General features: G+C 46.5%; 1 protein-coding gene and 1 pseudogene across 1 annotated transcript in view; both read right to left on the bottom strand.

The window, feature by feature from the left end:
* Positions 1 to 3403: 3403 nt before the first annotated feature.
* LOC116789386 lies at positions 3404 to 6439 on the bottom strand (annotated as a pseudogene).
* The window catches only part of HDAC4 (histone deacetylase 4), a 223999-nt gene continuing 201047 nt past the window's right edge, over positions 4076 to 27027 (bottom strand). Inside the window, exons 25-26 of the mRNA XM_032692526.1 lie at positions 9256 to 9397; positions 4076 to 8691 (exon numbers count right to left, since the gene is read on the bottom strand). Of these exons, the coding sequence (XP_032548417.1) occupies positions 8652 to 8691; positions 9256 to 9397 (182 nt within the window). The 3' untranslated portion in view covers positions 4076 to 8651. The remainder of the gene's footprint in view (positions 8692 to 9255; positions 9398 to 27027) is intronic.

The raw sequence follows: 27027 nt of genomic DNA, 5'->3' as shown, positions 1-27027 counted from the left end.
ATCCCCACAGGCTCTGGCTCCAAGCAGGCAGGAAGCCAAATGCTGCCAGACAGCTTCCAAAGGAAATCCAAGTTGTCTGGAAAAGAAGAAAATCCAATTAAAAGCTGGGAAAGCACATGAACCACACTCGGGTCCTCCCCAACCACCCAGCAGGGCAAGTGTGAGGCTGCTCAGCCAACTGAGGTATTTGGGTGTCTTTTCCCGTTCCACTTGACTTTTCCAGCATCCAGCAAAAATCCAAAGTGTCTGTTTGACCAAAAAGCTTTAATTGTTCCCAAAAGGACAAAAAAAATAAATAAAAACCCAACCCAAAATAAAACTGGGAGGTGATTTTGAAATTTCTTAAGGAAGGTGTTGCTTTGGGAGCTGCCACTGAGCACTGTCAGCCCAGGGAGAGTTTTCCCAGCATTTCTGCTGTGACTTTTCATTTCCTCTGTTTGAGTTGCTCCGCTGGGAATCTCCAACTCCCCAGAGTCCCAAAGCTGAGGATGAGACAGGCAAACCTCCTTCAGACAGGGCAAGGGAGAAGAAGAAACCGGTCCTATGGTAGGACAAGGGGGAAGAGCAAAAACTCACCTGGACATGCCCAGAGGTCCCTCACTGCCTTCAACACCAGGTTGCCCGCATGGTCCATCTCTGCTCAGGAGGATCTGAGGACCACAGAATGGTTTGGTGGGAAGGGAGTGTCAAGACCATCCTATCCCACCCCCTGCCATGGACAGGGACACCTTCCACTAGCCCAGGTTGCTCCAACCTGGCCTTGGACACTTCCAGGGATGGGGGAGCCACGGCTTCTCTGGGAAACCTGTGCCAGGGCCTCACCCCATCACAGGGAAGAAGGATGAGGCTCAATAGAGCAGGAATAACACCCAACTCCACCTCTCCTGCCTTCAGCTGCCCAGGGGAGGTTTAGGTTGGATATCAGGACAAATTTCTTCATGGAAAGGGTCGTCCAGCCCTGGCACAGCTGCCCAGGGCAGGGGTGGAGTCCCCATTCCTGGAGGGACTGAAAAGCCGTGTGGATGTGGCACCTGGGGCCGTGGGTCAGTGGTGGCCTTGGCAGGGCTGTGGGGTGGTTGGAGTGGATGATCTTAGAGGGCTTAGAAAGTCAGGAGCTGCCAAGTTCCATGTTTGTGTTAATTCCCTCCCTCCAGAAGCAAATGCCAGCAGGGCTTAACTCAGGGAGATGTCTGGAGCTGCCCCAGGAATAAACTGCTGAACGGCCCAGCAGCACGGGCGTGTTGAGCCGGGATCCTTGGGAACAAGGGCTCCCACAGCCCACGGAGCGATCCATCTCTCCCAGAGCGAATCCGAGGAGCCCTAATGAAATCTGCAGATACTTCACTGCTCTGCTTGGATTCCTCTTCCTTTCCTCCCCCTCCAAGCCCCTGCAAAACAGAGCTGGGGAGAAGCCCGTGGTACTTAAATCCTAAGTCCTGCCTTTCTCCAAGGGAACCGAAAGGAATTGTTTTGGAATAACAGTGAAAATCGAATTTCCCGTGGCAGATAAGGGGGAGAGAGGTCAAATATGAAAAGGCTTTAGATGAAAGAAGAATTAGCCTGGAACTCTCCCGGAATAACTCAATTCCAGGCTCATTTTCAGCACCCCCAGAATCTGAGAGGTTCCCTAATGGAGCCCAACAGACAAACCTGGCCAAGGCAATTTGTTATCCCGCTGCACATGGAGCTGTGTCACCGCCCACATGCTAAGAATCCTCCTAAAATGCCCCTAAAACAGGGGAGAAGTCTATCAACGTGTTTGGGGCCACCATCAATCAGCCCTGAGGAAACCAGGCAGCCCCAGGTTCCAGTCAGAGCTGTGGGAAGCCACTCTGTGGTTTGGATTTGCAGATATTCCTCCTCCTCCACCTTCTCCTCCTCCTCCTCCCTCTCCTCCCAGACTCCACATCCCTTGGAGGTGGGGTTGGAGACCCGGCTGGCCCAGCCTGCAGACATTCCCATGGGCTCAAAAGAGCCAGGAGAGGTTGCAGCCTCTCTTGGCTGGAGCAGCATTCCCCAGCCTTGGCAGGGTTGGTGAAGGGCTTGGGATGCTCCCAGCGGAGTTTTCCACCATCTCCGCTTCAAATTCCCTCTCTTTCTCAGACAAAGTTCTCCCCATCTTTCCCAAAGATATATTTTACCCCTTCTGGTCCCAACCTTCCTCCTCTGGGAGGGCAGCAGAAAATTTGGGAGCAGACCCAACGCAGCCAACGCAACCCAACCAGAGAGCTGGGCATGGGAAGGGGACTCATCCTGGAGAAAGGGATGTCTGCTGGAGAGGGGACACCCCACAGCCCTGGGGGTACAGCACCATGTGCAACAGATCCAAGGATCTCTGGGATTTGGGGTAGGACAGAGCCAGACACACAATGCCAGCTTGTCCCTCCGTGGGTTTTCCCTGTTTTCCCTTGCTGGTTGGTGGCTTTTGGGGGAAATTCAGCCATTCTTGCTGGAAACTCAATTTTACTGGGATTTTTCGTTTTTGCAGGCACTGCCAACACACATCTCAGAACCACAGGGGAACTGGGAAGCTCCAGGAACTTCTCCACGGACATCCCAACGTCCACATGGGGATATTTTCTGCAAAACCTCCACTTTGGCCCCGAGTCTCCCCTTCCACGACAGCAAGGAACCACTTTGCTCACAATGGATGAAAGATCCCATCCCACCAAAGGCTGGGCTTGGCCTGGGGGGGCCAAGGACCCTCAGCAGCTCCAGGACCCCCCTCCTGGATAAACAGGCTCCAGGAATTCCTGTCTCTCACCATGGAGTGAACCCGGCCTGGAAGGCGGTAGCTGAGCTCACCCTGGCTCCATTATCCACGGGGATTGGGGAGGATTTCAGGAATTGCTCCGTGCAGTGGGGAAGGAGGGATTTTTTCATCATTTTTTTTCCCTTCATGTAATCGAAGAGTGAAATTCTGAAAGCTTTGCTCAAGGACTCTGGGGTTTAATCATCTTTAAAGCTCAGGAATTGCTCCCCATTCCCTTCCTGATTTAATGGGAAGCAGGTTTCTTGTCCCTGCAGGCATCTGAAGCTGGTGACCAGTGGGTAATTGTGCCTTGACAGAGCGCAAATGCACCGTGTCTGCATCCTCACCCTTCTAAACACAGCAAAACCCCCTTTTTTTTTTTTAAATTTAATTGCATTGAGTTTGAAGAATTCGGTGCCCCTGCCCATGGCAGAGGAGCTGGAACAAGATCATCTTTAAGGTCCCTTCCAACCCAAACCATTATATGATCCCAAACCTTCCCCCTGTGGGACAGGGGAATGAATTCATTAAAAAAACAGATGAAAAAGGCCCATTATAAATGAGATAAAGGACACCTGTCTGAGACCTGACCCATCCCATCCCACCAAAAGCACCGGATGAAAAGAAGATCAGCAAGACAAACCAGGGTGGTACTATAATTAACTTTTTTCTTTTTATTTACACCACAAGAATAACAAGTTGTCATAATGTGGTACAAAATACTGGACTCCTAATAAAGTTGAAATCGAAGTCGGTACTGTCAGAGAAAGACACCATTGGCCAGTAAAAAAAAAAAAAACCAAAAACAAAACCGAAACAAAACCAAACCAGAAAAATAAAAATAAAGAGAAAAGAGAAAAATAAACCAATCGAAAAAAAAAAAAACAAAACCAAAACCAAAACCGAAACAAAACAAGAAAAAGAAAAGAATGATAAAAATATTCCAACTCCACCAAGTTAAAAGATGAGCACAAAGAATCACTGAAAGGAGGGTCCATACAATAAAGAGTGAAATTTGTCTAAATTACAGCGTAAACCGGTAGCTGCTACCAATGGTGACATCATACTGAGCATGTATAGGTATAAAGTAGAATATAATATAGTTACAACTTTTTGATACTACATATCTGTAATAAGCTCTCGGGTGAATAATGTTTCAACCCCTTCCCCCCCTCCCCACCCCCACTTTTTATATATATATTATATATATAAGTTTGTCATCCTCATAAATTGGAAAATAGCGCCTCCACTATGGAGCACAGAAAAGTGTTAATTTATTTTCTTTCAATAGGATACTTTTTTTTCTCTTTTTTTTTTTTTTTGTGTGTGTGTGTGGGTTTTTTTTTTTTAATTTTTTCGTCAATATCAAAGACAAAGCGAAGCCGAGCTGAGAACGAGCCCGACCTCACGACAATGAAGAAACACGTTTTGCCTTTCGCTGCAAAGTCTCGTTTTTTTAAACCACAGTGTTGCACAGTACAAGACTGCTTAAAGTGAAACCGAGCACTAATACATCCTGGAAAAGTAATTCCTTACAAAAGTTCGGCTGTGCTGGAGAGTTAACTCTTTCAAGTCCTCCTCAGCCACGCAGCTCTCCTCGGGATCGGCGGCTCCGACGCGAGGGTCGCGTCCGTCGCATCCAACCTCCCCACCCCGGCGAGAAACCAAAGCGAAACACCAACCCAAACGAAAGGAAATGAGAAGAATAACGAGAGTAACCAGGACACAGGCAGTTTACTTGGTGTGTTCGGCGTAGTCCCCCCTAAAAACACTGGTTCCGCATAAATACAATAAACTCTATTATTGGTAAGTCACAAGTGCTAGAGAAACGTCTTAGTTTTTTCTTTCTTTTCTTCTTAAAGTGAGAAATGTGTAAGTAGTCCTTTGTCTGCTTTCTTTGTAGTTACTCTTTTGAACAACAAAAACCACAATTTCTTATTCAGTTCAGTGAGACAAACAAAAATTTCCACTCTCCTTCCTTTTTTGTGTGTGTGTGTGTGTGTGACAACAACATCCCAACCTTTAGTCTCCGCAAATGCCACGAGAGGAAAAAAGAAAATCTCAAACCAAAATGAAACGAAACAAAAACCAACCCAAAAAAATTTTAAAAAACCCCAAAAAATCAAAAACCCAACCCCAAACCACCATTTTTTTTGTTTTGTTTTGTTTGTTTGTTTGTTTTTGTTATTGTTTTCAAAGCTGCCAAGTGTGGCGTGCAAAATCTGTATACAATATAAAGACATGCCAACCTTACAGACCATGCAACCTCAAGGTGTAGGAAACTTAAAAAAATATATTCATATATATTTATATATATATTTATATATATCAATGCCCGTCAAAAGAACGTGGGCCCAAAAAAGTTTACAAAAGGAAGAATGGAATGAAGACGTGACCGTGACTAATAAAAAAAGGAATGTTTTGTATCGAAAGTAAGAAGAAAAAAAACCCAAAACAACAATGCCCCCCCCAAAAAAGCCCCCCCTGGTGGTTGTGTACTGCAAACTGGGCCTCACTTCACTGTCAAGAGGATTTAAAGATGCTCCTTTTCTTCCCAAGCAGGTACAAAGATGCCCCGGGCAGCACCACGATGGGATGCGGGAGCATCCCGGGCTCCTGCCCTATGGCAAAGTCATCGGAAATGAAGAAGCGAATGGCTCAAAAAGGTGAAAAAACCCCGGGGAGCCTCAAAATGGGGGCTCCTTCCCCTCTCTCTGTGCCTGCACCGGCCCCAGAGAGCATCCTCGGGGAAGAGCATCCTCAAGGAAGAGCATCCCCGGGGAAGAGCATCCCCAGGGGAGCGGGTGACGCTCAAACAAATCCACGTCACCCGGAGTTCGGAGGAGATGAGCTCTGACGTCTCGGGAAAAAAGTCTTTCCATCCCTGTCAAAAAGCTGAGTGAAATGGTGGAAAGGAAAGAAGGTGGGATCCCGACGAGCTCCTCCAGTTTTCCTAAAGGAACCGGCTCAGCACGGTCAGCCGGTGGTTCCTGGGAAGGCCCAAAAGGAAGGAAAAAGCTTTGCCACGACCGAGAGGAGAAATGGGAAAAAAACCTTCCAGGGAAGAGCTGGCAAGAGAAAGGAGGGTGTGAACACGGTCACCGCCCACAGAGGGAGGACAATTCCAAGGATAATTCCAAGTCAGTCACCAAACTCGGCAGCGGGATTGATTTTAGGTCACAGCAGCAAAGCGGGAGGGCGGAAAAAATCCCGTCCCGCCCCATCCCCAGGTCCGTCGTGTTTTCACACGGGATTCTCTTTAGGATACACTGAGGATGGTCCTTAAAATTCCGAATTTTCGGACGTACTTGGGTTTGCACAACTCAATTACTGTAGTGTTTTCAACTGCATTAGAAATGGAGGAATAAACCAAAAGCCTCTTGCCTTTGCTCACATGTGGGGTTGCACTTCCAATGCCTCCCGTGACTCCTGAACGGAATGGAAACGGCTGCTTGGAGAACTGGAAAAAGAGGAAGTTACTGGAAGCGGCCCCGTCAGTCATCACGGGAACAGGATAAAATAACAGGGATGGTAAAATGACAGGGATTGAGGAGAAGCTGCATGTGGGGGTTGGGAGCAGGGATGTGCTGTCCTACACTGCTCTGAGGCGGCGCCGGCGCCTCCAAGATGCTCCTCTAGGATGCTCAACTCCTCATGGAAGGGCTGGCTGCCTCTCCCATCCGGCATTCCCGGGGGAAAAAACACCTCCAGCCCTACCAGTGAGAGGAAGAAGAGGAGAGAAAAAGAGAGAGGTGGGAGGTCTGAGGGCATCCGTCGGTCCAGCGGAGAGAAAACACCAGGAATGAGCGTCCAACGAGCTGTCCCAAGGCTCCCGTGATCCTTGGAGGACAAAGACATCGCCCATTGGATACTACTATGTCAAAGGTAAGGAAATTCCTTATTTTCTCTACACAGCTACTAGAAGAGAACTGAGGAAATATACAGTGATACAAAAGAGCTCACCACGCCCCCTATTCCTTGAAAAAACGCACCCAATCCCAAAAAAATCAACTCTGTCCGTGTGCCACAGTTCCTCACGCCTGCAGGAAGCTGCTGACTGTCCAAAAGAGTCGAGGAAAAAGAGAGAAAACCAGAAAGGAAAAGGCAAAACCCCAAAGGAAAATCCGTGTCCAAGCAAGAAAAGCAGGAAGGGAGGGAGGTTTAGATGCTATTGCTGTCGGGGAAGGAAACCTGCCAAAGGGGAAAGAAAGGTCGGAGTCACACAAACAAGGCTTCCGGAGGGGGGCGGGAAAAGATCCATATAAAAATTAACAGCAAATTCATCGTCTTCGCTATAAAAAACTCTTTGTTTTCTTGTCTTTGTTAGAAAAGGATCACAACTAAAAACCTTAAATTAAAATACAAATGTTTAGGGTAGTTGCCCAGTGGCTCAAGTGTTGGCTTTCTGAAAAACTTCCCAACCTGTCACCTGAAAAGTCCTCATGTTTCAACCTGGATCCTTTTCCAAAAGCACCTTGGACGTTCCAATTCCCAAATCTCTCCCTAGGGAGCTTCCAATGGCTACTGTTAGAGTATGCATTTATTACATATATTTCTTTTTTTTCTTTTTTCCTAGAAATGCATCATAAATATTTTTCTCAATAATTCATAGGAATCCGGTTTCTAAGCTTGGAATACATTTGGACTATACATTATACACATATATATATTTATACCTAACAATTTAAGCAATATCTCATGCTAGTTGCTTTTAATAAAAAGCATTCCAGTCTTAAAACCTGCAGTTGTGTCTAATACATGCTTCGACAACCAAATCGATAAGTTCAATTGCCAGATAATGTAGAAGAGAGAGAAAACATTGGAAAATTTGTTGTTAAAAATGGTTGAATTTCAAAGACCCAACAGTATTTGCCACTTTTTTTGGCAACTACCTTATTTTTTTCTTTTTTTTTCCTTTTTTTTTTTTTTTTTTTGAAACAGCAATGAAAGAAAACAAAACAAATCCAAACTTGTCGAGAGTTTTTGGAGACGCTCCGTTCAGCTGATGCCTGCTTCCCACCATCATGCCAGCACAAGCCAAAAAGTCTTCCTTCCTGATGGCAGTTCTTGGCTTTCCCAACCAGAGGAAAAATATTCAGGAACTGCTGTGTGGGTTTTGTTTGTTTGTTTGTTTTTGTTTTATTTATTTTTTTTTTTACTTAAGGCATTGTTCCTCAAACTTCAGAAAATCCAGCTGCACCAAATCCATCAATTAGAAAAAAAGGCACAAACTCATCTTCAGATGGCTTTGGAGACCATAAAGCCGACTCCATCTGGGCTCACGTTTCCCCCTTTCTCCTTCCCTTTCCTTTAGATGTCAGATGAGTCCCTCATTCCCTGTCCCTCCCCGTTAAAAATACACCATCTCCCAGAGTTCCCGTTCCGACAGGAGCTGTCGCTGACTCCCAGGCAGGCAAGAGCCATTCCAAAATATCCAAGAAATGAAACTACACGATGGGCCGAGTGGTTCAAGCGGAGATTGCTCAGTTGTGGGTCATCAGCTTGTAAGCACCAGTTTTATGTTAAGGTTTGTTTTATTTTCGCGTATGTTCGTTGTTGAAGCTTTGATTTCTTTATATTTGTTGTGTGTGTTTTTTGGCAACTCTGCCAAAGACTTCCCGGGCGTCGTTCCTCGTTCCGCTCCCAGTGAGGACCAGAGGAAGAGCACCCAACGTTGTCAGTCCTTTGCTGCTCTTCACCAGCATTTTTCAGCAAATAGAGACTCAAAGATACGCAGAGATTCCGGTTTTGTTGTCGGTTGCTTTGCTTTACACCTGGCTGTCCTTCCCGTGTTCTGGAATTAACCGCGACAGGACGCAGGAGTAACAAGAGAAAGCTTCTTGGCAGAGCTTCGAGACGAAGACAAACAGACAGGAGAACTCCAGCTCGAAGGTTAATGCTACAGGGGAGGTTCCTCTTCCATAGGTTCGTCCTCAGGTCTGAGGGGATTCACAGCCAGGCAGGATGGGGAAGGGAGGGAAGAGAGAAAAAGAGGGTTGAGCACGGCAGAGCTGGACAAAGTGGTGCCAAGTTTCACCCGTGACATTCCCATGACCTTCCTACCTGCCGGGCTGGGATCAGCTGGCTCACCTGGAATCAAAACTCGCCCCTGAGAAGGGTGTTTGGACAATCTGTTCTCACTCCTGGAGCTCTGGCAGCCTTGGTGCTGCGTCCACTGCCCTGGGGAGCCTGTTCAGTGCCCCACCACCCTCTGGGAAGAACCTTTTTCTAAACCCACCCTGACACAACTCCAGGCCATTCCCTGGGGTCCTGTCAGTGGTCAGCCCCTGTGCAACATTCCCATTTCCTGCAGCAAGATCAATTCCCCCTCGTGGCCCAAACCCACGCCGGGCTCTGGCGGGAGCAGCAGGGCCAGGCATGGGGAGCACACACCGAGCCCACGACCCAGGAGGGGTTTAGGAATTCATGGAGGACAGGGAATGCAGAAGGAGAGGATGAGCCCAGAAGGGGTGGGATGGGAGGTGGGAAGGGAAGCAGCTCACCTCTTCTCCGCCGGCTTCACGCCCACGGACAGCGAGGCCATGGCCGTCACCGTCTCTGCCTCCTCGTTCTCACACTTCTGTGCCTCCACCAGGGAATAGCCCACTGTGGAGGCAGAACGCTGCAGGGAGTGCCAGTACTTGCCTGGGGGACAGGGGACAACAGGGACATCAGGGTTCCTGCCCCATCACAGCTCCTGCTTTCCCAGACCCACCAGCCCACTCAGATCCACCCGGGGAACGCTCATCACACCCATGTGACTTTGAGCCCTGCCTGCTCTCACTTCATGGTGCTCAAATAATAACCTTCCCCCTTTTCCCTTCCCTTCCCTTCCCTTCCCTTCCCTTCCCTTCCCTTCCCTTCCCTTCCCTTCCCTTCCCTTCCCTTCCCTTCCCTTCCCTTCCCTTCCCTTCCCTTCCCTTCCCTTCCCTTCCCTTCCCTTCCCTTTCCTGAAATTTCCTTTCCTGAAATTTCCTTTCCTGAAATTTCCTTTCCTGAAATTTCCTTTCCTTTCTCACATCAAAACCCTCAGAAACCTCCAGACCTAAGGACAAACACTGGAGAGGGAAGGATTCAGTCCAGACCTAGACTGGACACCTGTATTCAGTTCCTAACTCCCACATGCTTTTTCTGGGCAAATTCCCTAAAACTAAAGAAGTCCAAGTTGGATTTAGAACCATGAAGGTTGGAAAAGACCTCCAAGATCATCAAGTCCAAGCTTCAACCTTCGATGGATTTTTTTTTTTTATGCAGGCAGTTTGCCACCCTTTTTCATTGGAAACACCAGAGGGAAGGGAATAAAGGACATTCTCCTGGCCCCCAGGAATTTCCTGGTACCCAAAAAGCCACAGTAAAACCTGAAAGCAAGAACCCAGACAGTGAGGGTGGAACAAGGGGAGGAAGGGTCTTGTTTTCAAGCATCTCCATTTCTCCTGTGCTGGGCAGCAGATCTGAGGGTCTTACTCCAAACCCCTTTTAATTTGCTGTGCTCATTTTAAAGAGAAAAAAATCAATGTATCACTGGCTGGCTCAAGGTGCTGCTGAGGTGTGCCAGTGGTCCCTTAAAAGCTTCTGGAAATGGAATTCAAATTCTAAACCCATCTGGCATTTTTAGGGGGAAAAAAAACCCCATAGTGTGGTGTCTTTTAAGCTTTTCACCCTATAAAAGGGAGACAACCCCCCTCCAGTTTTAAACCACAAATGTTTGATGTGGGAAGATATCAGGACACAGCAGTGGGATTCCCATATTACTCAGGCTCTTCCACTCCATCCCCCAAAGAATTTCTCCAGAAAAGCTCCAATGCAGTGATTTTAACCTTCCTGGATGAATAAACCTGAAATACCAGCAAATTTCACTCACAGAATCCCAGAATATCCTGAGCTGGAAGGGACCCACAAAGGCCATCAAGTGGCCCTGCACAGGACACCCCAGCAATCCCACCCTGTGCCTGAGAGCCTGTTTCACTTCCATGCCTGTCTATCCTTAATTAGGATGCCACAACACCCAACAAGAGTTGTGCTGTTCAGAGATACTTAACTGCTTTTGAAGGAATAAGAGTAAGCTCTGATTGCAGCACACTCTGTGCTTTACAGAGATTTTAGAGGTTTTAATCTCATTTAGTGTTGGATTAAGGGCTGGACTCGATGATCCTAAAGATCTTTCCAACCTAAACTGTGCCCTGATTCCCTAATTCCCCCTCGAGGGCCAAAGCACTGCCCTGAGTGACCTGCTCGCTGTGCATCGCGCTGGTCCAGTCAGACCAGTTTGAGGTGGCACAAACCCAGTTCACAGTGCAGTGACTGCCAGGAAACCAGGACACGGGAACACGGAGATGCCAGAATGTGGAGAAGGCAAACAGGTGTCCCCCCAGGGCAACCCAGAAGGGACCCAGCTGGGTCAGTGGGGTACTCACTGTGGATCTCGATGACCTTCTCCATGGAATGCACCGCGTTGGCGTTGGCTCTCTGCTGGAAAACCTTCTCTGGAAGAGGGTCAAGCTGGAAGGAGAAACACCAAAGAAATGTTATCATTGAATCATGGAATCACACACTGGTTTGGCTCGTGAGGGACCTGAAAGCCCATCCAGTGCCACCCCCTGCCATGGGCAAGGACACCTTCCACTAGCTCAGGTTGCTCCAAGCCCTGCCCAGCCTGGCCTGGGACACTTCCAGGGATCCAGGGGCAGCCACAGCTTCTCTGGGCAACCTGTGCCAGGGCCTCCCCACCCTCACAGACAAGAATTCCTTCCCAATATCCCATCTAACCCTGCCCTCTGGCAGCTGGAAGCCATTGCTCCTTGTCCTGGCACTGCACGTGATACAAAATGTCCTTTCCATTCTTGACAGCACTTCCTCCTGTTTTCCAGGAGATATTTTCCTCCTGCCTGATGGAGAGCTCTGCCCACATCCATCCCAGCCCTGGCAGCTTTCACTCAGCATAGACAAAGGGAAATCAGATCCAAACTGCAAAGCACATCCTCCTCCGTGGTGTTTTCCAGGAGGTGGGTGTTGCAGAGCACCAAGTCAGGGCTCTTCTGGTGCCAGAAAACATCATCAAGGACAAGAAGACTTGGACATCCTCCTGTGTCAAGACCATGAGGTCACAACCCTGGCAAAGTCTGTTCTGCAGCAGGAACATGCCAGAGAAAGGCCCTGACAGCACTGCTAGAGGGTTGTTTTGGAGTTTCTTTGATTTCCTTTAGGAAAACCCAAGAAGAGGGGAACATCTTCACACTCCTTGGTTCTCCACTCGGAGCATGAATTCCTAACAAACCTCCAAGGCTGAGTATCCAAAACCAGAGATGTCCACTGTCTGAAAATAGCAGCCAAGGCCCAACCAGGGATATTCTCCAGCAAAGAACAGCCACGGTTTAATAGTTAAAAAACCAGAAATCCATGGCAAAGTTTAACTGCTCAAAGCCAAGAGAAGCTCCAGCCAAGACTGCTCGTATGAGCACATGGCAGCCATTCCATAGGTACTTCAGGAGCACCAGGAATTGCTGCATTCCAGATTTAGTAATTATGGATTGCACTTTTTATTAATTCTCTGCTCTAAAAATAGTTCTGGTCCAAACTGGTTTCTGTCTGACATTAAAGGAAGGCAAAAGCAGTTCCTGGAGGAGTCGTTTAAGTAAGAGCTTTCAGACACCGATCCGAAGCACGTTCCTGCTTCCAGAGCACTCTCCTCCTCCTGGAATAACCCTCACACACAACAGCCTCAGCCACTGCTCTCCTGGGAAAGGGAGGAAACACCTCTGGGCATCAGGCAGAGGTTTTAAGTACCTTCTTGAGAGCCTGATCCTAGACAAACCTCCACTACTTCCACATGAAAAACAAGGACAAAGCATTTACAGCAGGGACAGGCAGCATGGTGAGAGCTGCTGGGCTGCCGGACCACGTCACCCTGCACGTGCTTCCCACCTCACTGCCCACCACTGGCAATTCCCATGGTGGCATCCCTGCTCCAGAGGATCCAACGTCACTCCCTGGGAACAGGCAGAAGGCTGGTGATGCCCCTGATGGAGGGAGCAGCTCTCTGTGGTTGCCCTGTCCTCCAGCACTGCTGGTAGGGGCTGGCAGGGGCTGCTTTGGGTCATGAACAGTGGCTTCGTGGTCTGAACTGCCATCAGCAGAGCTCAGAACCATGGAATATTGGAATGGTCTGGGTTGGAAGGGACATTAAAGAGTATCTCATCCCATCCCCTGCCATGGGCAGGGACACCTTCCACGATCCCTGGTTGCTCCAACCTGGCCTTGGACACTTCCAGGGATCCAAGGACAGTCACAGCTTCTCTGAGTGAGCCAGGGCCTCCCCACCCTCCCATCCAGGAATTCCTTCTGAATATCCCATCTAACCCCGCCCTCTGGCAGTGGAAAGCCATTCCCCCTTGTCCTGTCCCTCCATCCCTTGTCCCAAGTCCCTCTCCAGCTCTCTTGGAGCCCCTTTAGGCCCTGGAAAGGGCTCTCAGGTCTCCCTGGAGCCTTCTCTTCTCCAGGTGAACCCCCCCAGCTTGGATTAAACTCTCTCCCTGCACCAACCCCACCTCTGCTTTTCCAACTCATGTCCCATCATCTTCACACGAGTGCTCACAATGCCCAACCATTCCCAAGCCCCAGCACTGCCTCCCTGCACAGCCCAGCCCTCAGCTGCACAGCCAAAGCCCCGTTTTCATTTCCTGGCCGGTTGGAAACGCGCCGGCTCCTGCTTTTCCATAGCGCCTGTTCCGAGGCGGGAGGTTTGATCTCCGCAGACGCTTTGGGGACTGGCACCGTTCCCCTCATTTCCTACCAGTCCCCACACGGCTCTGGGATCGTTCCTGAGGCAGCAAAGCTCCCACAGCTGCCTGTCCATGTGTGTGCAGGCAGGAGCCTCTCACAGGCTGTACATCAAACTGCATCAAAGGGCTGCGGCACAAAGCACCAGCCGCTCCCTCCGACTTCCCTGCATTAAAGAGATTTGAGGAAAGGCCGTGATAAAACTCGTGTTTCCTGCTTTTTGATGTGTGGGTAAGTCAGGGGGATATTGGCCTGATATCTGCACAGCCTTACAGCCCACCTAGGACAAACGAGAACAGGTCTAGCTTGAAGTATTTTCAAGTGTCTTAGAGCTGTGATTAAAAAATTCTGTGTTTTTTACCTCTCACCCGGTTCAATGAAACCACTCAGGCTGCTGATAATATCCAAGGTATTGGGAATGCTGGGATCTCCCCACAGCCTCACACTTCCCAACACATCTCCATTGTTTGGCTCAAGCACTTACTGCAGGCAGATCCTCACACCATGGTGCAGTCACCCCCTGCATCCCAGGAGGAATTACATCCTTCAGGTGTTATTCCCACTGTTTCCTTTTCAAAGTGCATTCTGCCACTAGAGACAGCTGCTCTCAAAGGTGGATGGAGCCAGAAGAATTGTCTGTGGTGACAACTTGGCTTAAGAGAGGTGGCTGATGCAAAAAAATCTCACGGAATTGTGGAATGGTTTGGGTTGGAAGGGACCTCGAAGCTCATCTCATTCCACCCCCTGCCATGGGAAGGGACACCTTCCACTAGCCCAGGGTGCTCCAAGCCCCATCCAACCTGGCCTTGGACACTTCCAGGGATGGGGACCAGGGCAGTGGTGGAGTCACCATCCCTGGAGAGGTTTAAAAGATCTGCAGACGTAGCATTTCTTCCTTAATCCTACTGACACTGAAAGTGTGGGAGGAAAAAAGACAGAAAAGCTGAAGTACCTAAAGTTTCCTCTGCAGGAAAATACCCTGAGCTTCCCAGAATCCAAACCCTGTAATTCCTTGGTGTATTTCTCTGTCTTGCCCTTATCTTGCAACCACACCTCCTGGCTTTTCCAGCCAGTTTCTCTGACACAGCTGAGCCTCTTCCTACACAGCAACATGCAGAAAATACAAAATCTAACTCCAAGGGCAAAACACAACTGCAAACAGTGCCAAGCAAGCAATGGGTCTAGAGAGGGGAACAAAGAGAAGGGAAGGTTTGGAGGATGAATTCAGAAATAAATTAAAATAGTTATTTTTCAAAAAGCACAAAGCAAGTTATTTAGATCAACCCAAAAAATCAGTTTTTAGCTGCTTCACTCTTTCTAATTCAGACTGCCAAGCACAGGTAGCTTTTATATAAAAAAACACTCTTTAAATCAATGAGTGTCAGAAGGACCCAAAGCGATGCCAAAACTTTGGCGGGTTGGCTGTTTTGGGGGATGAGCTGCCCAAATCCAAGGAAGGTGGTTTTACCAGGATCAACCAGGCTGGTAAAGGCCTCTGAGATCATCGAGTCCAATCTTTGCCCCAACATCACTTTGTCACCCAGCCCATGGCACTGATGCCACATCCAGTCTGTCCTTAAACACCTCCAGGGACGGTGACTCCACCCCTCCCTGGGCAGCCCATTCCAAGGTCTGATCCCTCCCTCTGGGAAGAATTTCTTCCCAGTGTCCAACCTAAACCTCCCCTGGTGCAGCTCAAGGCTGTGCCTTCTTGTCCTACTGCTGGTTCCTGGGAGAAGAGCCCGACCCCCCCAGCTCCCCCCTCCTGTCAGGGAGTTGCAGAGAGTGAGGAGGTCTCCCCTGAGCCTCCTCCTCTCCAGGCTCAACAACCCCAGCTCCCTCAGCCTCTCCTCACAGCACTTGTGCTCCAGTTCCTTTGCTCCAGTCCCTTCCCCAGCCTCGCTGCTCTTCTCTGCACCTGCTCCAGCCCCTCCATGTCCTTCCTCAACTGAGGGCCCAGAACTGGACACAGCACTCCAGGTGAGGCCTCACCAGTGCCCAGTCCTGGGGCAGAGTCACCTCCCTGGTCCTGCTGCCACACTCTTCCTGATCCAGGCCAGGATGCCATGGAATGATGCCAAGAATCACCTCCCTGGTCCTGCTGCCACACTGTTCCCGACCCAGCCCAGGTGCCATCAAATGATGCCAAGAAGGCCACCTGGGCACCCCTGGCTCATGTCCAGCCGCTGTCACCATCACCCCCAGGTCCCTCTCTGTCCCCCCACTCTGTCCCCAGCCTGGAGCTGCCAGGGGTTGTTGTGGCCAAAGGGCAGGACCCGGCACTTGGCCTGGTTGAACCTCATCCCGTTGGATTTGGCCCATGTCTCCAGCCTGTGCAGGTCGCTCTGCAGAGCCCTGCAGCAGATCCCCCGTGCCCCAAGCCGGTGTCCCAGCGTGCAGTGTCCCTGTGTGCAGTGTCCCTGTGTGCAGTGTCCCTGTACCTCGTTGCCCAGCAGAGCAGCCACGCAGGCCTCGGAGGCGTCGCAGATGGCGGTCAGGTCGTGGCCGCCCTCGAGGGCCAGGACCACCCGGCCCCCGGCCAGGCCCATCAGCTGCTTCGTCAGGTACCCGAAGCCTGGAGGAGGGAACAGAGCAAATGCAGGAGAAGGGCAAAGGTTGTGCCTGGAATGGGGCTCCTGGCGGCGGATCAAAGAATTAGAGAGAGGAATTACATCATATTAAAAACCCACCGGGGATTTGAAAGGACTCGGCGCATAATGTGAGCCAGGCTGGGTTTTAATTCCAGAGCTGGACGGATCTCCAGAGCACCACCATCCTCCCTCAGCACCCCAGCAGGGAATATTCCCTTGGGAAGGAGGGAAAGAGGTGGATTTTGGCCCTGCTTTGGGAGTTCAGTCCGAAAGGACTCAACGCATAATGTGAGCCAGGTTGGGTTTTAATTCCAGCCACAGCTCCCTGGGTGGATCTCCAGGAGCTTATCCCACCATCCTCCCTGTCACCCCTCAGCGCCCCAGCAGGGAATATTCCCTTGGGAAGGAGGGAAAGAGGCAGATTGTGGCCCTGCTTTGGGAGACGCCGAGTTGAAGCAGTGGTTCAGGAGACACCAAGTGGGAGCAGTGGAAGGGGAGGGAGGAGGAGGGGGAATCAGGAATATTTCAGCTGGAATAGCAGCACTGCAGTGCCCCAGAGATATCTGACATCTCGTTCTCAGCAGACAGTTCTTCCCCTATAGAATATGCTATAAAAATTCCAGGGGCACCCGGCACTTTGATCAGATGACACACAATACATTTCTCTCCCCTTTAAACAAAACAGACCCAAGCTGGGAGGATTTAAAAAACGTGTCCTCAAAGCAACCTTCCCCCTCGGAAAAAATCCCAGAAGCCAAACAAAAGAAAAGTCAGGGAACTTCTCCCCTCCATCTCCCTGCTTTGTGTTCTGCAGAACTGGCAAATTAACAAATTAACAGGCAGATAAAATGATTCACTGCTTTGGGAGAGGAGCAAACCATGGGAAATTCAAGCAGCAGGTAAACAAGAGCTTCTCATTCCCAAGTGTTTCTGGAGATCTCGAATAACTTGTCTCTTGTAAATCTATTTCACTTTATTCTTATATAAAGTTTATAGGTTCGGCTCCCTCACGAGGTTTTTGAAGTTCAGTGGAGAGAACAACTTTCCTGGTTGACACAAACTCTTAAAAAATAATAATAAAATCCTTTTTGCAAGAAAAAACTGTCTCCTGGATTCACTGGAATGAAACAGTGCCAGGTAAACCCAGCATAACCAAGGAGGGGGGATTTCAGTGCATCTCCCAAAGACATCCCGGATCCAAAGCTAAAAGGAGATTCTTGTGGGTCTCTGCAATTGCTTCAAAGGTGGAGAACAAAAATATTCAGCTCCAAATTTTAATAAGGGGTCCTGGAGGAAGAAATGGCCTCGTGGTAGCATTGAAAGTGAGTGTTTACAGCTGGTACTTCTGCAATTTTGCATGAAACCCAGCCTAACTCTGCAATTCAGCAGCTGTTTTCTGCAGAGACGTGTCTACAAATGAGTTTTATAATATTTATAATATTATAAATACATAAAATTACAAAAAATATAATTTGCACTCCAAATTGAAATATGCAATGCTTAAAAAAAAAAAGAAAAAGGTAAATATATATTGTAAAATAAAACCCCACGAAAATTCAAAGAAAAAGGTTGAAAGTTTTGCTGCTGCAATGAAAGATCTGAAGTTAAATCCCAAAATGTAAAATTTAGGAATACTGTAGAGCAGCAATTGGCCCCAGTTTTGGCTCCCTGCTCCTGCCAAGCCCCAACTTACATTTTGCTGACAGGTTATACCCTCCCAGGGGCGTGGGATGTCCTTCCACCGCGTCGAAACCGGACGACACCAGCACCACATCCGGGGCAAACTCGTTGGCAATGGGCATGACCACGGTCCTGCAGCACAAAGGAACCATGGAACACATCAGTTGGGCTCCTGAACAAAGGCAGGAATGTTTAAACCCTCTTAATTCTCCAGGCTGGGAGTGTTATTCCATGGCAGCAAAGCCCAGCTCCTGTTTTCCTCCGAGGTGAGAGCAGAACACGTTGTGCTGGCTGTGGTTTCTTCCACCAACATCCTCGTGTTGTGAGTTGGGAAACGAGTTGTAATAACTTGTGCTTCCCATTTGGGATCATATCCTGCTCTACATGCATGGGAATAAGGAGGAAATGAGAAGGCATCTGGCACAGGCTGCAAATCCACCTGGAAAAAGTCAGTTCATGGCACTGTCTCCGTGTCCTCCTTCAAAATATCTCCTTCAGGTTTGGCAAAGTGGTTTCTCTTTTCCTTGTTAAACTTTTCATTTCCCATGAAATGAAAGGTTGGGGATGTCCCACGGAGCAAAAAAAAGCTTTAAAATGCAAATGTCCTACCCAAATACACCTCTCTGAACTGGTTCCCCGCCCAAAGACACCTCTCCCAGTGCCAGTTCTCCATCCTCTGACATTTTATCCACTAAAAAATGGATGGAATTGCTCAGCATCCATAAACTACTGACTGTCCAGAGGTATGTAAATGAAACAAGGGGTCTGTGCCTGTGGTTTCTCACCAAAAGACCTTTTCCCTCTGGTTTCTCTCTCTTCAAACACCACAACTTCTCCTCAAAACCAACAAGAAGCTGCAAACATCCCGTTCCCCACCTCAAGATGTATTTTCCAAAGTATGTTCTTTTTCCATTATAACCTCCTACGGCATGAACTGAAGTGGTTTGATTCACATCCCAAAGCAGGAACCCATAAATATCTTTGCAGGCACGAGAAAGTTGCTTTACTGAATAGAGTCATTAAGGGATGCTCTGAAACAGAGCCCAGAGAGGCCTGTTCCGTGCTGGGATGGTCCAAATGCTACCAGGACACTCCTAAAGTCCACCATAAATCCATAGAACCCACCTCCCTCACCAAGGACTGGAGGAGCACTTCCAAACCCAGCACACACGGTCAAGGGTTTTATTCTCCTTGAACTTCGAAGTCCTGCTGAGCCCTTTAATTCCCAGCTAAAGGAGAACTCCTAAAATCATCAGATTTATTTTTTCCCCCAGGGTTCTCATGCCATGGGAGCTGCCAGGTGTTGGAAGTGTGGGATCACCAAGGTGTGGGGACAGAGCAACACACAGGACTGTGGATCCTTAAGGATTCTTGGCCACAGGACAGCTCATAGAATCATGGAATGCTTTGGGTTGGGAGGGACCTTACAGACCATCTCATTCCAAACCCCCTGCCATGGGCATCCACTGATGGCCCAGGACAAAGGCTCCAGAGGAACAGGGATAGTTGGTGATCCTTGACTGGAGGTCCCCAGGGGCTGACAGTGGTTTGGAGGTGCCTTCTCCAGCCCAGCCCTGCCCCGAGGGTTAACCCTGAGCCCTGGGGGGGAGAATTTTAGGAGAGGACAAGCAGCAGTTGTTGGTTCAAAGTAAAGCAGGGCTCAGAAGAAGTTGCTTTGAGGATGTCCAGAGTTTTCTGCGGCGCAGCCACAAGTGGTTACTCCAGCATGTACCTCCAACTGGGAGCAATTCCAAGAGGTGCTGTGTGTTGCTGGCAGGTCCCTCAGAGTTTTAAGAAACGTGTCCCAGGTCCCCTGGCTCCCTTTCCAAGAGGTCTAGATGGACAGTCTGTGCCCACTGACCGTCCAAACACATCCCAAGCCAAGAGCACTCCCCCAAATCCAGACTTCAAGCCTCTCCCTTCCCCCCTGACTCCCACTCAAACTCTCAAGGGCTGCTCTTGCTTCTGATTTTCTCCGAATTTCAGAACCACAGAAACTCCTGATCCCACCAGGATCATCCAGTCCCACTCCTGGTCCTGCACAGACACCCCAACGATCCCACCCTGTCCCTGAGGGTGCTGTCCAAACGTTCCTGGAGCTCTTGATACTTCCCTGAGGAGCCTGGTCAGTCCCCAGCCACCTTCTAAAGGAAGAACCTTTTCCTGAGATCCAACCTAAACCTGCCCTGGCACAGCTCCAGCCGTTCCCTCGGCTCCTGTCCCTGGATATGAGAGTAAAGAGATCAATATTCCAAAGCCACAGCCCATGTTGATGCTCCATACCCATAAAAGCAGCTGGACATAAAACTTGATCCAGGAGAGCCAGAGGCAGCATTCCCTCATTTTGCCTTTTAATTGGAAAAAAGGAAAAGAAATCCCATGTGTTTCCCAGATTCCATCTGTGGACAACATTTCAGGTCCATCTCATCCAGCCTTTTCCTTTCTAATCCTCACGGAAAACCAGCCCCTTCGCTCAGATCCATCCCAGTAAAGCCAAGTCCTCGAGAGAAAACAGGGATTCAACTGCAAACAATCCCAGGGCTTTGCCCTGCTGAGGAGACCAGAAAAAAAGCCAGAAATTCAAATTATCATCCAGGAGATGAGCGGTTTTGCCTGGAATTGGGGCATTTAAGGATTGGCTGTAAAGTTCTTCAGCGAGGAACGAATAGTCCTAACACCGAATAGTCCTTCAATCCATGTGGAATTTTTTTAAAACACAAGGAAATTGAAATTTCCTGAATTTCAGAGGCTTGTTTGGCTTGCCTAAACTAAATTAAATCCTTCTTTTTGAAGAAGCTGAACAGAGACAACTGGTGGCTGCAAACAGCAAAACCTCCCCAGCGCGTCCTGCCATCACTTGGGAGCAAGGAAAAAAATAAATGCAATTTTAGCTCTATTTTCCACAGGCCTGAAGGAATTATTTTTAGCCTGCCATCAGCCAATCTGCCAATTAAATGCCTAATAAATGATATGCAGGTGAAACAATCCGAGAGAGGATTAATTTGGGGTTTAAATGCTCGACTGCAGCGTGGAAATCAGGGAAATTTAGGAGGCTGAGCATTTTAGTGGAGCCTTTTTCCCGCTGTTGGCCACATATATATATATGTTTTATCTATATTTTTATATAGTTCTGTGGATATTTATATGTGCTAAGGATATATTTTTATATATTATGCATCTATTTGTACAAAATATATATTTTAGATGTGTTATATGTATGTGCTAAGTATATATTTTTAAAAATGATATATAATTTATAAATAAAATATACATTATCTACATTAATATATATAATATATATTTATATAAATACATTTTCATATATTATGTGTATATTTATATAAGTTAAATATATAATATACACCTATTTATATAAATTATCTATATTCCACACATGTTATGTGTATATATATGTTAAGCACATATTTTTATATATTATGCATCTATTTATACAAATATTTTTATATATGAGTATATTTCTCTATTTGAAGTATATATTTTTATATATTATGCATGTATGTATGCAAATACATATTTTTATAGATGTTATCTGTATATTTATATGTCTAAGGATATATTTTCATACAGTATGCATCTATCTGTATAATTATATTTTTTATATATATTTATATGTGCAAAGTATATATTTTTATATAGTATGCATCTATTTATATAAATATATTTTATATATGTTAAGTGTATATTATACATGTTTATATAAATTAGCCATCTTTTCATACATGTTATGTGTATATTTATATGAGCCAAGTAGATGTTTTATATATTATGGATCTCTTTGTCTAAATGTATTTTATTTGTTATGCATATATTTATATATGTTATGTATATATTTTTACATGTTATGAACATATTTATGTAAATATATTTCGTATATGTTATGTGTATATTTCTATATGTTAACAATATGTTATGCATATATTTATATAAATTATCTATATTTTTATGTTATGGGTATATGTCTGTAAGTATATATTATGCATCTATTTATATAAATCATATATTTTTATATATGTTACATATATATGTATACTTTTTTATATATTATCCATATATTTAGATATTATATATCTATATATAACATAGATATATTATATATATAGATATATATTATATATAATATATTTATATATATTTATATATTTATATATATTTTATATATTTATATATATTTATAATATATATTATATATAATATATATCTATATATAACTATACATTTTAATATATTCTGCATATATTTATATATCTTTATATATCATGTGTATATTTCTATATTATGTATATATATTTTATATATGTTCTATATATATTAGATATGTTATGTACATATGTTCACATTATATAGATTTATGTTATGTACATATATTTTATATATGTTGTGTCTATAATTATCCATTATATATTTTTATATTTAAAATATTTATATATGTAAAATACATATTTATATATGTCATGTATATTGTACATAAACGTATGTGTATATATATATATATAAATAATATAAAAAATAAATGTGTAAATATATAAATGTATGTATAACTCAAAATGTCATCCACTGCTCCTAAGGCTGATCAGCCTCCTGAAAATTCCAGCCTTTCTTTCTCCAGGCATCCATCTCCGTGCTCATTTTCCATGTCCAAAGGGATTAGGAATTTGGGGATAAAATCAGTGTCAGAAGAGCATGAAATTGAAAACACAGAAAGAACCGATCCAGGCAAAACCATCATCGTTCCCCCCGCTCCTGCTCCTTATTCCCGCTTTATGGCTCCCAGGGAAAACCAAAATCCCCCCCAGAATTGGTTCCTGCACTCATTTAATGCTTTTTTTTTTGCAGGATCTTCCCGACAGTCCCGGCTTTTCCTTGCGCTTTAGGTGTTTGAAACAAAAGTTGAGCTGGGTATGGAATTCTAACTGGGGAGGAGACCTCGGGACAGGAGCAAAAATCCACTCCAATCACCAGGAAAACTTTCCTGCAGCAAATTCCCAGGGAAATGCCAGCAGATAATACAATTTAATTCCACTAATTGCTGTTGCCGTGGAACAAGGAACCAGTCGGAGTTTTCCCGCTTTTCCTGCAGGTCTCTCAGCTGAGAGTTCCTGGGGAGGATTTGGGGAAGGAAACACCACTCCTGCTTGTATAAAATATCAGGGAACGACACATCCTGGTCAGAAAACCCTCCAAGTCTTTTTCAACTGTTTGTTTCTAGAACAACGGAGTAACAGACAGCAGGAAAGTCTGGATGAGTTGATGATTTTGGGAATAACATGCCCTGAATTTTTCCCTTTAAGGTTGAATACATTTCTCCCTAAGCTCTGCAATTTGGGTTGCCCACATATTTTGGGGGCGAGTTCAGCCCAAAATTGGGATGGAGTGGAGTTGCTCCAAGCTCCCAGAAAATTCCCTGAATCCCTTCTGGAATCTCCACCCTGTGTCCCCCCCTAAAAAATGCCACCACTCCAACCCTGAGGCAGTGATTTCAGCCCTGGGTTATGAAGATAACAAGGACAAAGTGCAGGGAAAGGCACATTTTCAACCCTTGTTCTCACTTTTGGAACATCCTGGTGGGATTAAGGAGCATCCAGAGGTCAGGAGAGATTCCGTGACCCCACTGCAAGAGGGGGGAGCCAATATTTGGAGGAGAAATAATAGCAGGAAAATCACTGATATAAACCCCCGAAACAGGTTTGCAGTGTGGGGATGAGTGATTTCATTAGGAATTATTTATTCCCTCATTTCTATGGACAATGAGCTCCGTTGTTTTCATTTCTCAAACCCACACGTTGGTTCGCCCTGAAATAAAACCATCGAGTGGGTCGCTCGCTTTCATTCTGCTCGTTTTACGCAGAAAAAGGACTTTCCCCCCCCCCCCCCCGCCAAAAATAGGCAGGAATGTGAAGAGTTAAGGCTTAAAAAAAAAAAAAAAAGAAAAAGTCTATCAGTATCTTTGCCTGGCTCAAAGGATTTCCACTGATTCCTCTCCAGACTTCAAAGCCTTCCCAGTTTGGCACCGGGACTGGTTTGAATTAAAGCTCAGCTCTCCACTGCAGAGTTTCCAAGTTCACGGTGAAAATGCCTCCTGCTTCTGGAGTTCATTATGGCCAATTTTCTTATCTTTCCTTCATCTCCTGGTTTGATCCCCGGCAAATGCAACGTGGCATTCGATGGGGTGGAATAACAAGGTGCTGCCTTGAAGGCATGAATTGTCTCAGGGGGCTAAAGCAAGGAAAGAAGGGGGGGAAAAAAATAGGATATATGACCCATTCCCTTCACTTTCTGACTCTCGGGGGACTATAAATTGCAAACTTCAAAGAGTTATTTTACATTCAAATCAATAGAAAGATTGGGGGGGGGGGATGTTTTTCAAAGGAGCTGGTTGAGATTTCAAAAGGTCACTTGATAATGGATTATCGTGCCCAACGTTGGAGTGAGATGAAAAAAAAGCTTCCCGTTAAAGTTATGGACTGAAGGTGTGCACATGGAGTCCCGTGAGCTTCCCAAAAACTCCTGAAATAAAGGGTTGTGAGCAGCTCCGAAGTATGTTGCCCAAAGAGCTGCACTCTCCGAGCAAAGACACCAGGAATGGCTGGAAAAGGCAATTTTCCAGGAGCCTGGAAACTTAATTAATATTTAATGTCGCTCCGTCCCCAGCTCCAGGTTCTCTGCCTAAGGAAGAGATCAGGCTTGGGAACGTTGGGATAACCCGACTTCCACCTTGGAGCAAAGTGTTGCCTTCCAGGAAGCAAACAGGGATTTGACAAGATGTTATTTTAAATTGGGAATATCCTTGGAAGGCTTTTTAATGGCAGGATGAAGAGGGAGAAAAAGTTCTTTTTGCTCAGATAAAGACAAATACATGTTATTTAGGACAGGGAAGAGTGCTCCTGGATTTAATGCCATCCCAGGAAGGTGATATTCCAGAAATTCACATCCCAGGCCTTGGAAAGGACGTGTCTCCCTGAATTTAGGTAGGGTGGTCACCAGAGGTCACCAAACCTGGTGTGAGGACAGAAAACCACTTGAAAGTGTTAAAAAAATTCCACTTGGAGAGGCTGGAGCCACAGGTGGGAGGCAGGTGTGGGACAAGACAGCCTAAAAAAAATCATGGAATTTGGGTTTTGGGTTGACCTTAAAGCTCATTTTGTTCCACCCTCTGCCATGGGCAGGGACATCTTCCACCAGCCCAGGTTGCTCCAAGCCCTGTCCAACCTGGCCTTGGACACTTCCAGGGATGGGGCAGCCACAGCTTCTCAGGGAATTCCAAGAAGGGAATCCCAGCCCCTCCCACTCTCCCAGCCAAGAATTCCTTCCCAATAGCCCATCTAAACTTCTTTTCTTGACCTTGAGTCAAGTAGTTTCATCCCCTGCTCCGTTTGGAGCCTCCAGTGATGCCATTTTTGGGTACCAGAGATGCCCCCTCAGGCCCTGGGGCAGCTGCACCCCCCACTTCCAACCTGGGCTGACTCTTTCCGAAGTTTATCCCGCTTTTCCCACCCAGGTGAGCTCAGCCATAGAAATACTGCCCCTAAAGAGGTCACAAGATTTTTAGCCAGAACTAGAAGGGCTTATTCCTATCACTGAATAATTTCTATCCATGGATCAATCAACAGTGAGCAGCAAATTTGTCCATCCCTTGAGGTCACAGCCAGAAACATCCTAATTCACCTTGTTTTTATCATGGCACTCAAAAAGTAACTGCAACTACATGCAAATCCTGCATTTCTAACTTTGGAAAGGGAGAAAGCCCAGATTAAGGAGGAGAAAGAAACCCAGTTTAGGTGCAAAACACATTTGGAAGAGGAACTATTCACTATTACCTGAAAGCAGTTAAATATTCCGTGTCTCCCATGGGTGGATCCAGGCCACCAGTAAATGCCATGTTAACGTTGAAACCAACTCCTGCTCCTGTGCCAACCTGGAAAAGGGAAAGGGGACTTTTAATTACACATATGGAAACAGGGAATTCTGGCAACACATCTCTCGGATTCAAGAGTGAGGTGAATTTTTCTCTGGTCCACAAAATGAGAGTGAAAATAAAGCTCCTCCCCACCCTGATCCTTATGGGAGCTCAGGACCAGTGGAATTTGGCTGCTGTTCTCCCAAAAAACACCTCACCAGTACCTGGATCCTCTTCCTTTTTTTCAGGAATGCAATACCTTCCCATACTTAATTCTCAGCTTTATCCAGAGGCATATTTTCTATGTCATTACAGTTGCAACTGGGGAAAAAAACCCCGTATTTTAATCAGAGTGAGTTCCCCCTCTGCTGGGGAAAAAGAGGATTCACAGAGAGGAGGTTTTGGCTGCTTGAGGGACACGTGGGTTGGAGATGGAGATGGAATTAAATCCCCCTCCTTGCATGTCCCCATCTGCCCTGATTGCAACTACCTGAGACCTGAGGGGAAAACTGAAAAATAAAAGAGGGGGCTCCAGCAATTCGTTTGCCAAGAAGGTCTCTGCATGGGAAAAAAAAAGTAAAATTGAACATTAATATTTTGAAAATGAATTGAAAGTTCTACAATGCATAGCCAGGGGATTCAGGGTTATTTATTCAACTGGGGTTTTGACTGAATTTCTTTTGTATCCTTTTGTTTTATTCAGTCTGGAAAGATATATTAAAAATGACTCAAAGGGGCTAAATGCAGAGTGTATGGTTTAGTGCTTCCTTACAAAACCAGATATTTTGTAAGATTATTAGATTATTAAAGAGCAGGACTGATGCAAGGGGCTGTTCCTTCCCAACAAACAGGGTGATGGAGCAGCATCACATCCCATTTAATTTCTTAAGGGGTTGAAATGGAAACACGGATGTTTTGTGAATCTGAAAATGTAAAATTGGTAAGAAAACGGGGTAAGAAGTTTTCGGGTGTCACCTGGAGCGTCTCAGAGCACTCAAAACTAAGTATTCCATCAAATTTCCCTTTGATAAATCTCTGTGAAGGACCCCCAGGCGGGGGTTGGGCTCTGCTCCCAGGGAACAAGGGACAGGATGAGAGGAAACAAGTTGTTTAGATTGGATATTACGGAATATTTCTCCATGGAAAGGGTGGTCAGGCACTGGAAGGGGCTGCCCAGGGCAGTGGTGGAGTCACCATCCCCAGAAGTGTCCAGAAAATGTGGATGTGGCACTTGGGGACAGGGGTTCGTGGGGAACACGGTGGTGCTGGGGAATGGTTGGACTCGGTGATCTTGGAGGGCCTTTCCAACTTTA

This window comes from Chiroxiphia lanceolata, chromosome 7 (assembly GCF_009829145.1).
Source record: "Chiroxiphia lanceolata isolate bChiLan1 chromosome 7, bChiLan1.pri, whole genome shotgun sequence".
Lineage (NCBI taxonomy): Eukaryota > Metazoa > Chordata > Aves > Passeriformes > Pipridae > Chiroxiphia > Chiroxiphia lanceolata.
The sequence above is the reverse complement of the archived record's forward strand: the minus strand, read 5'-3'. Positions and strand labels throughout refer to the sequence as shown.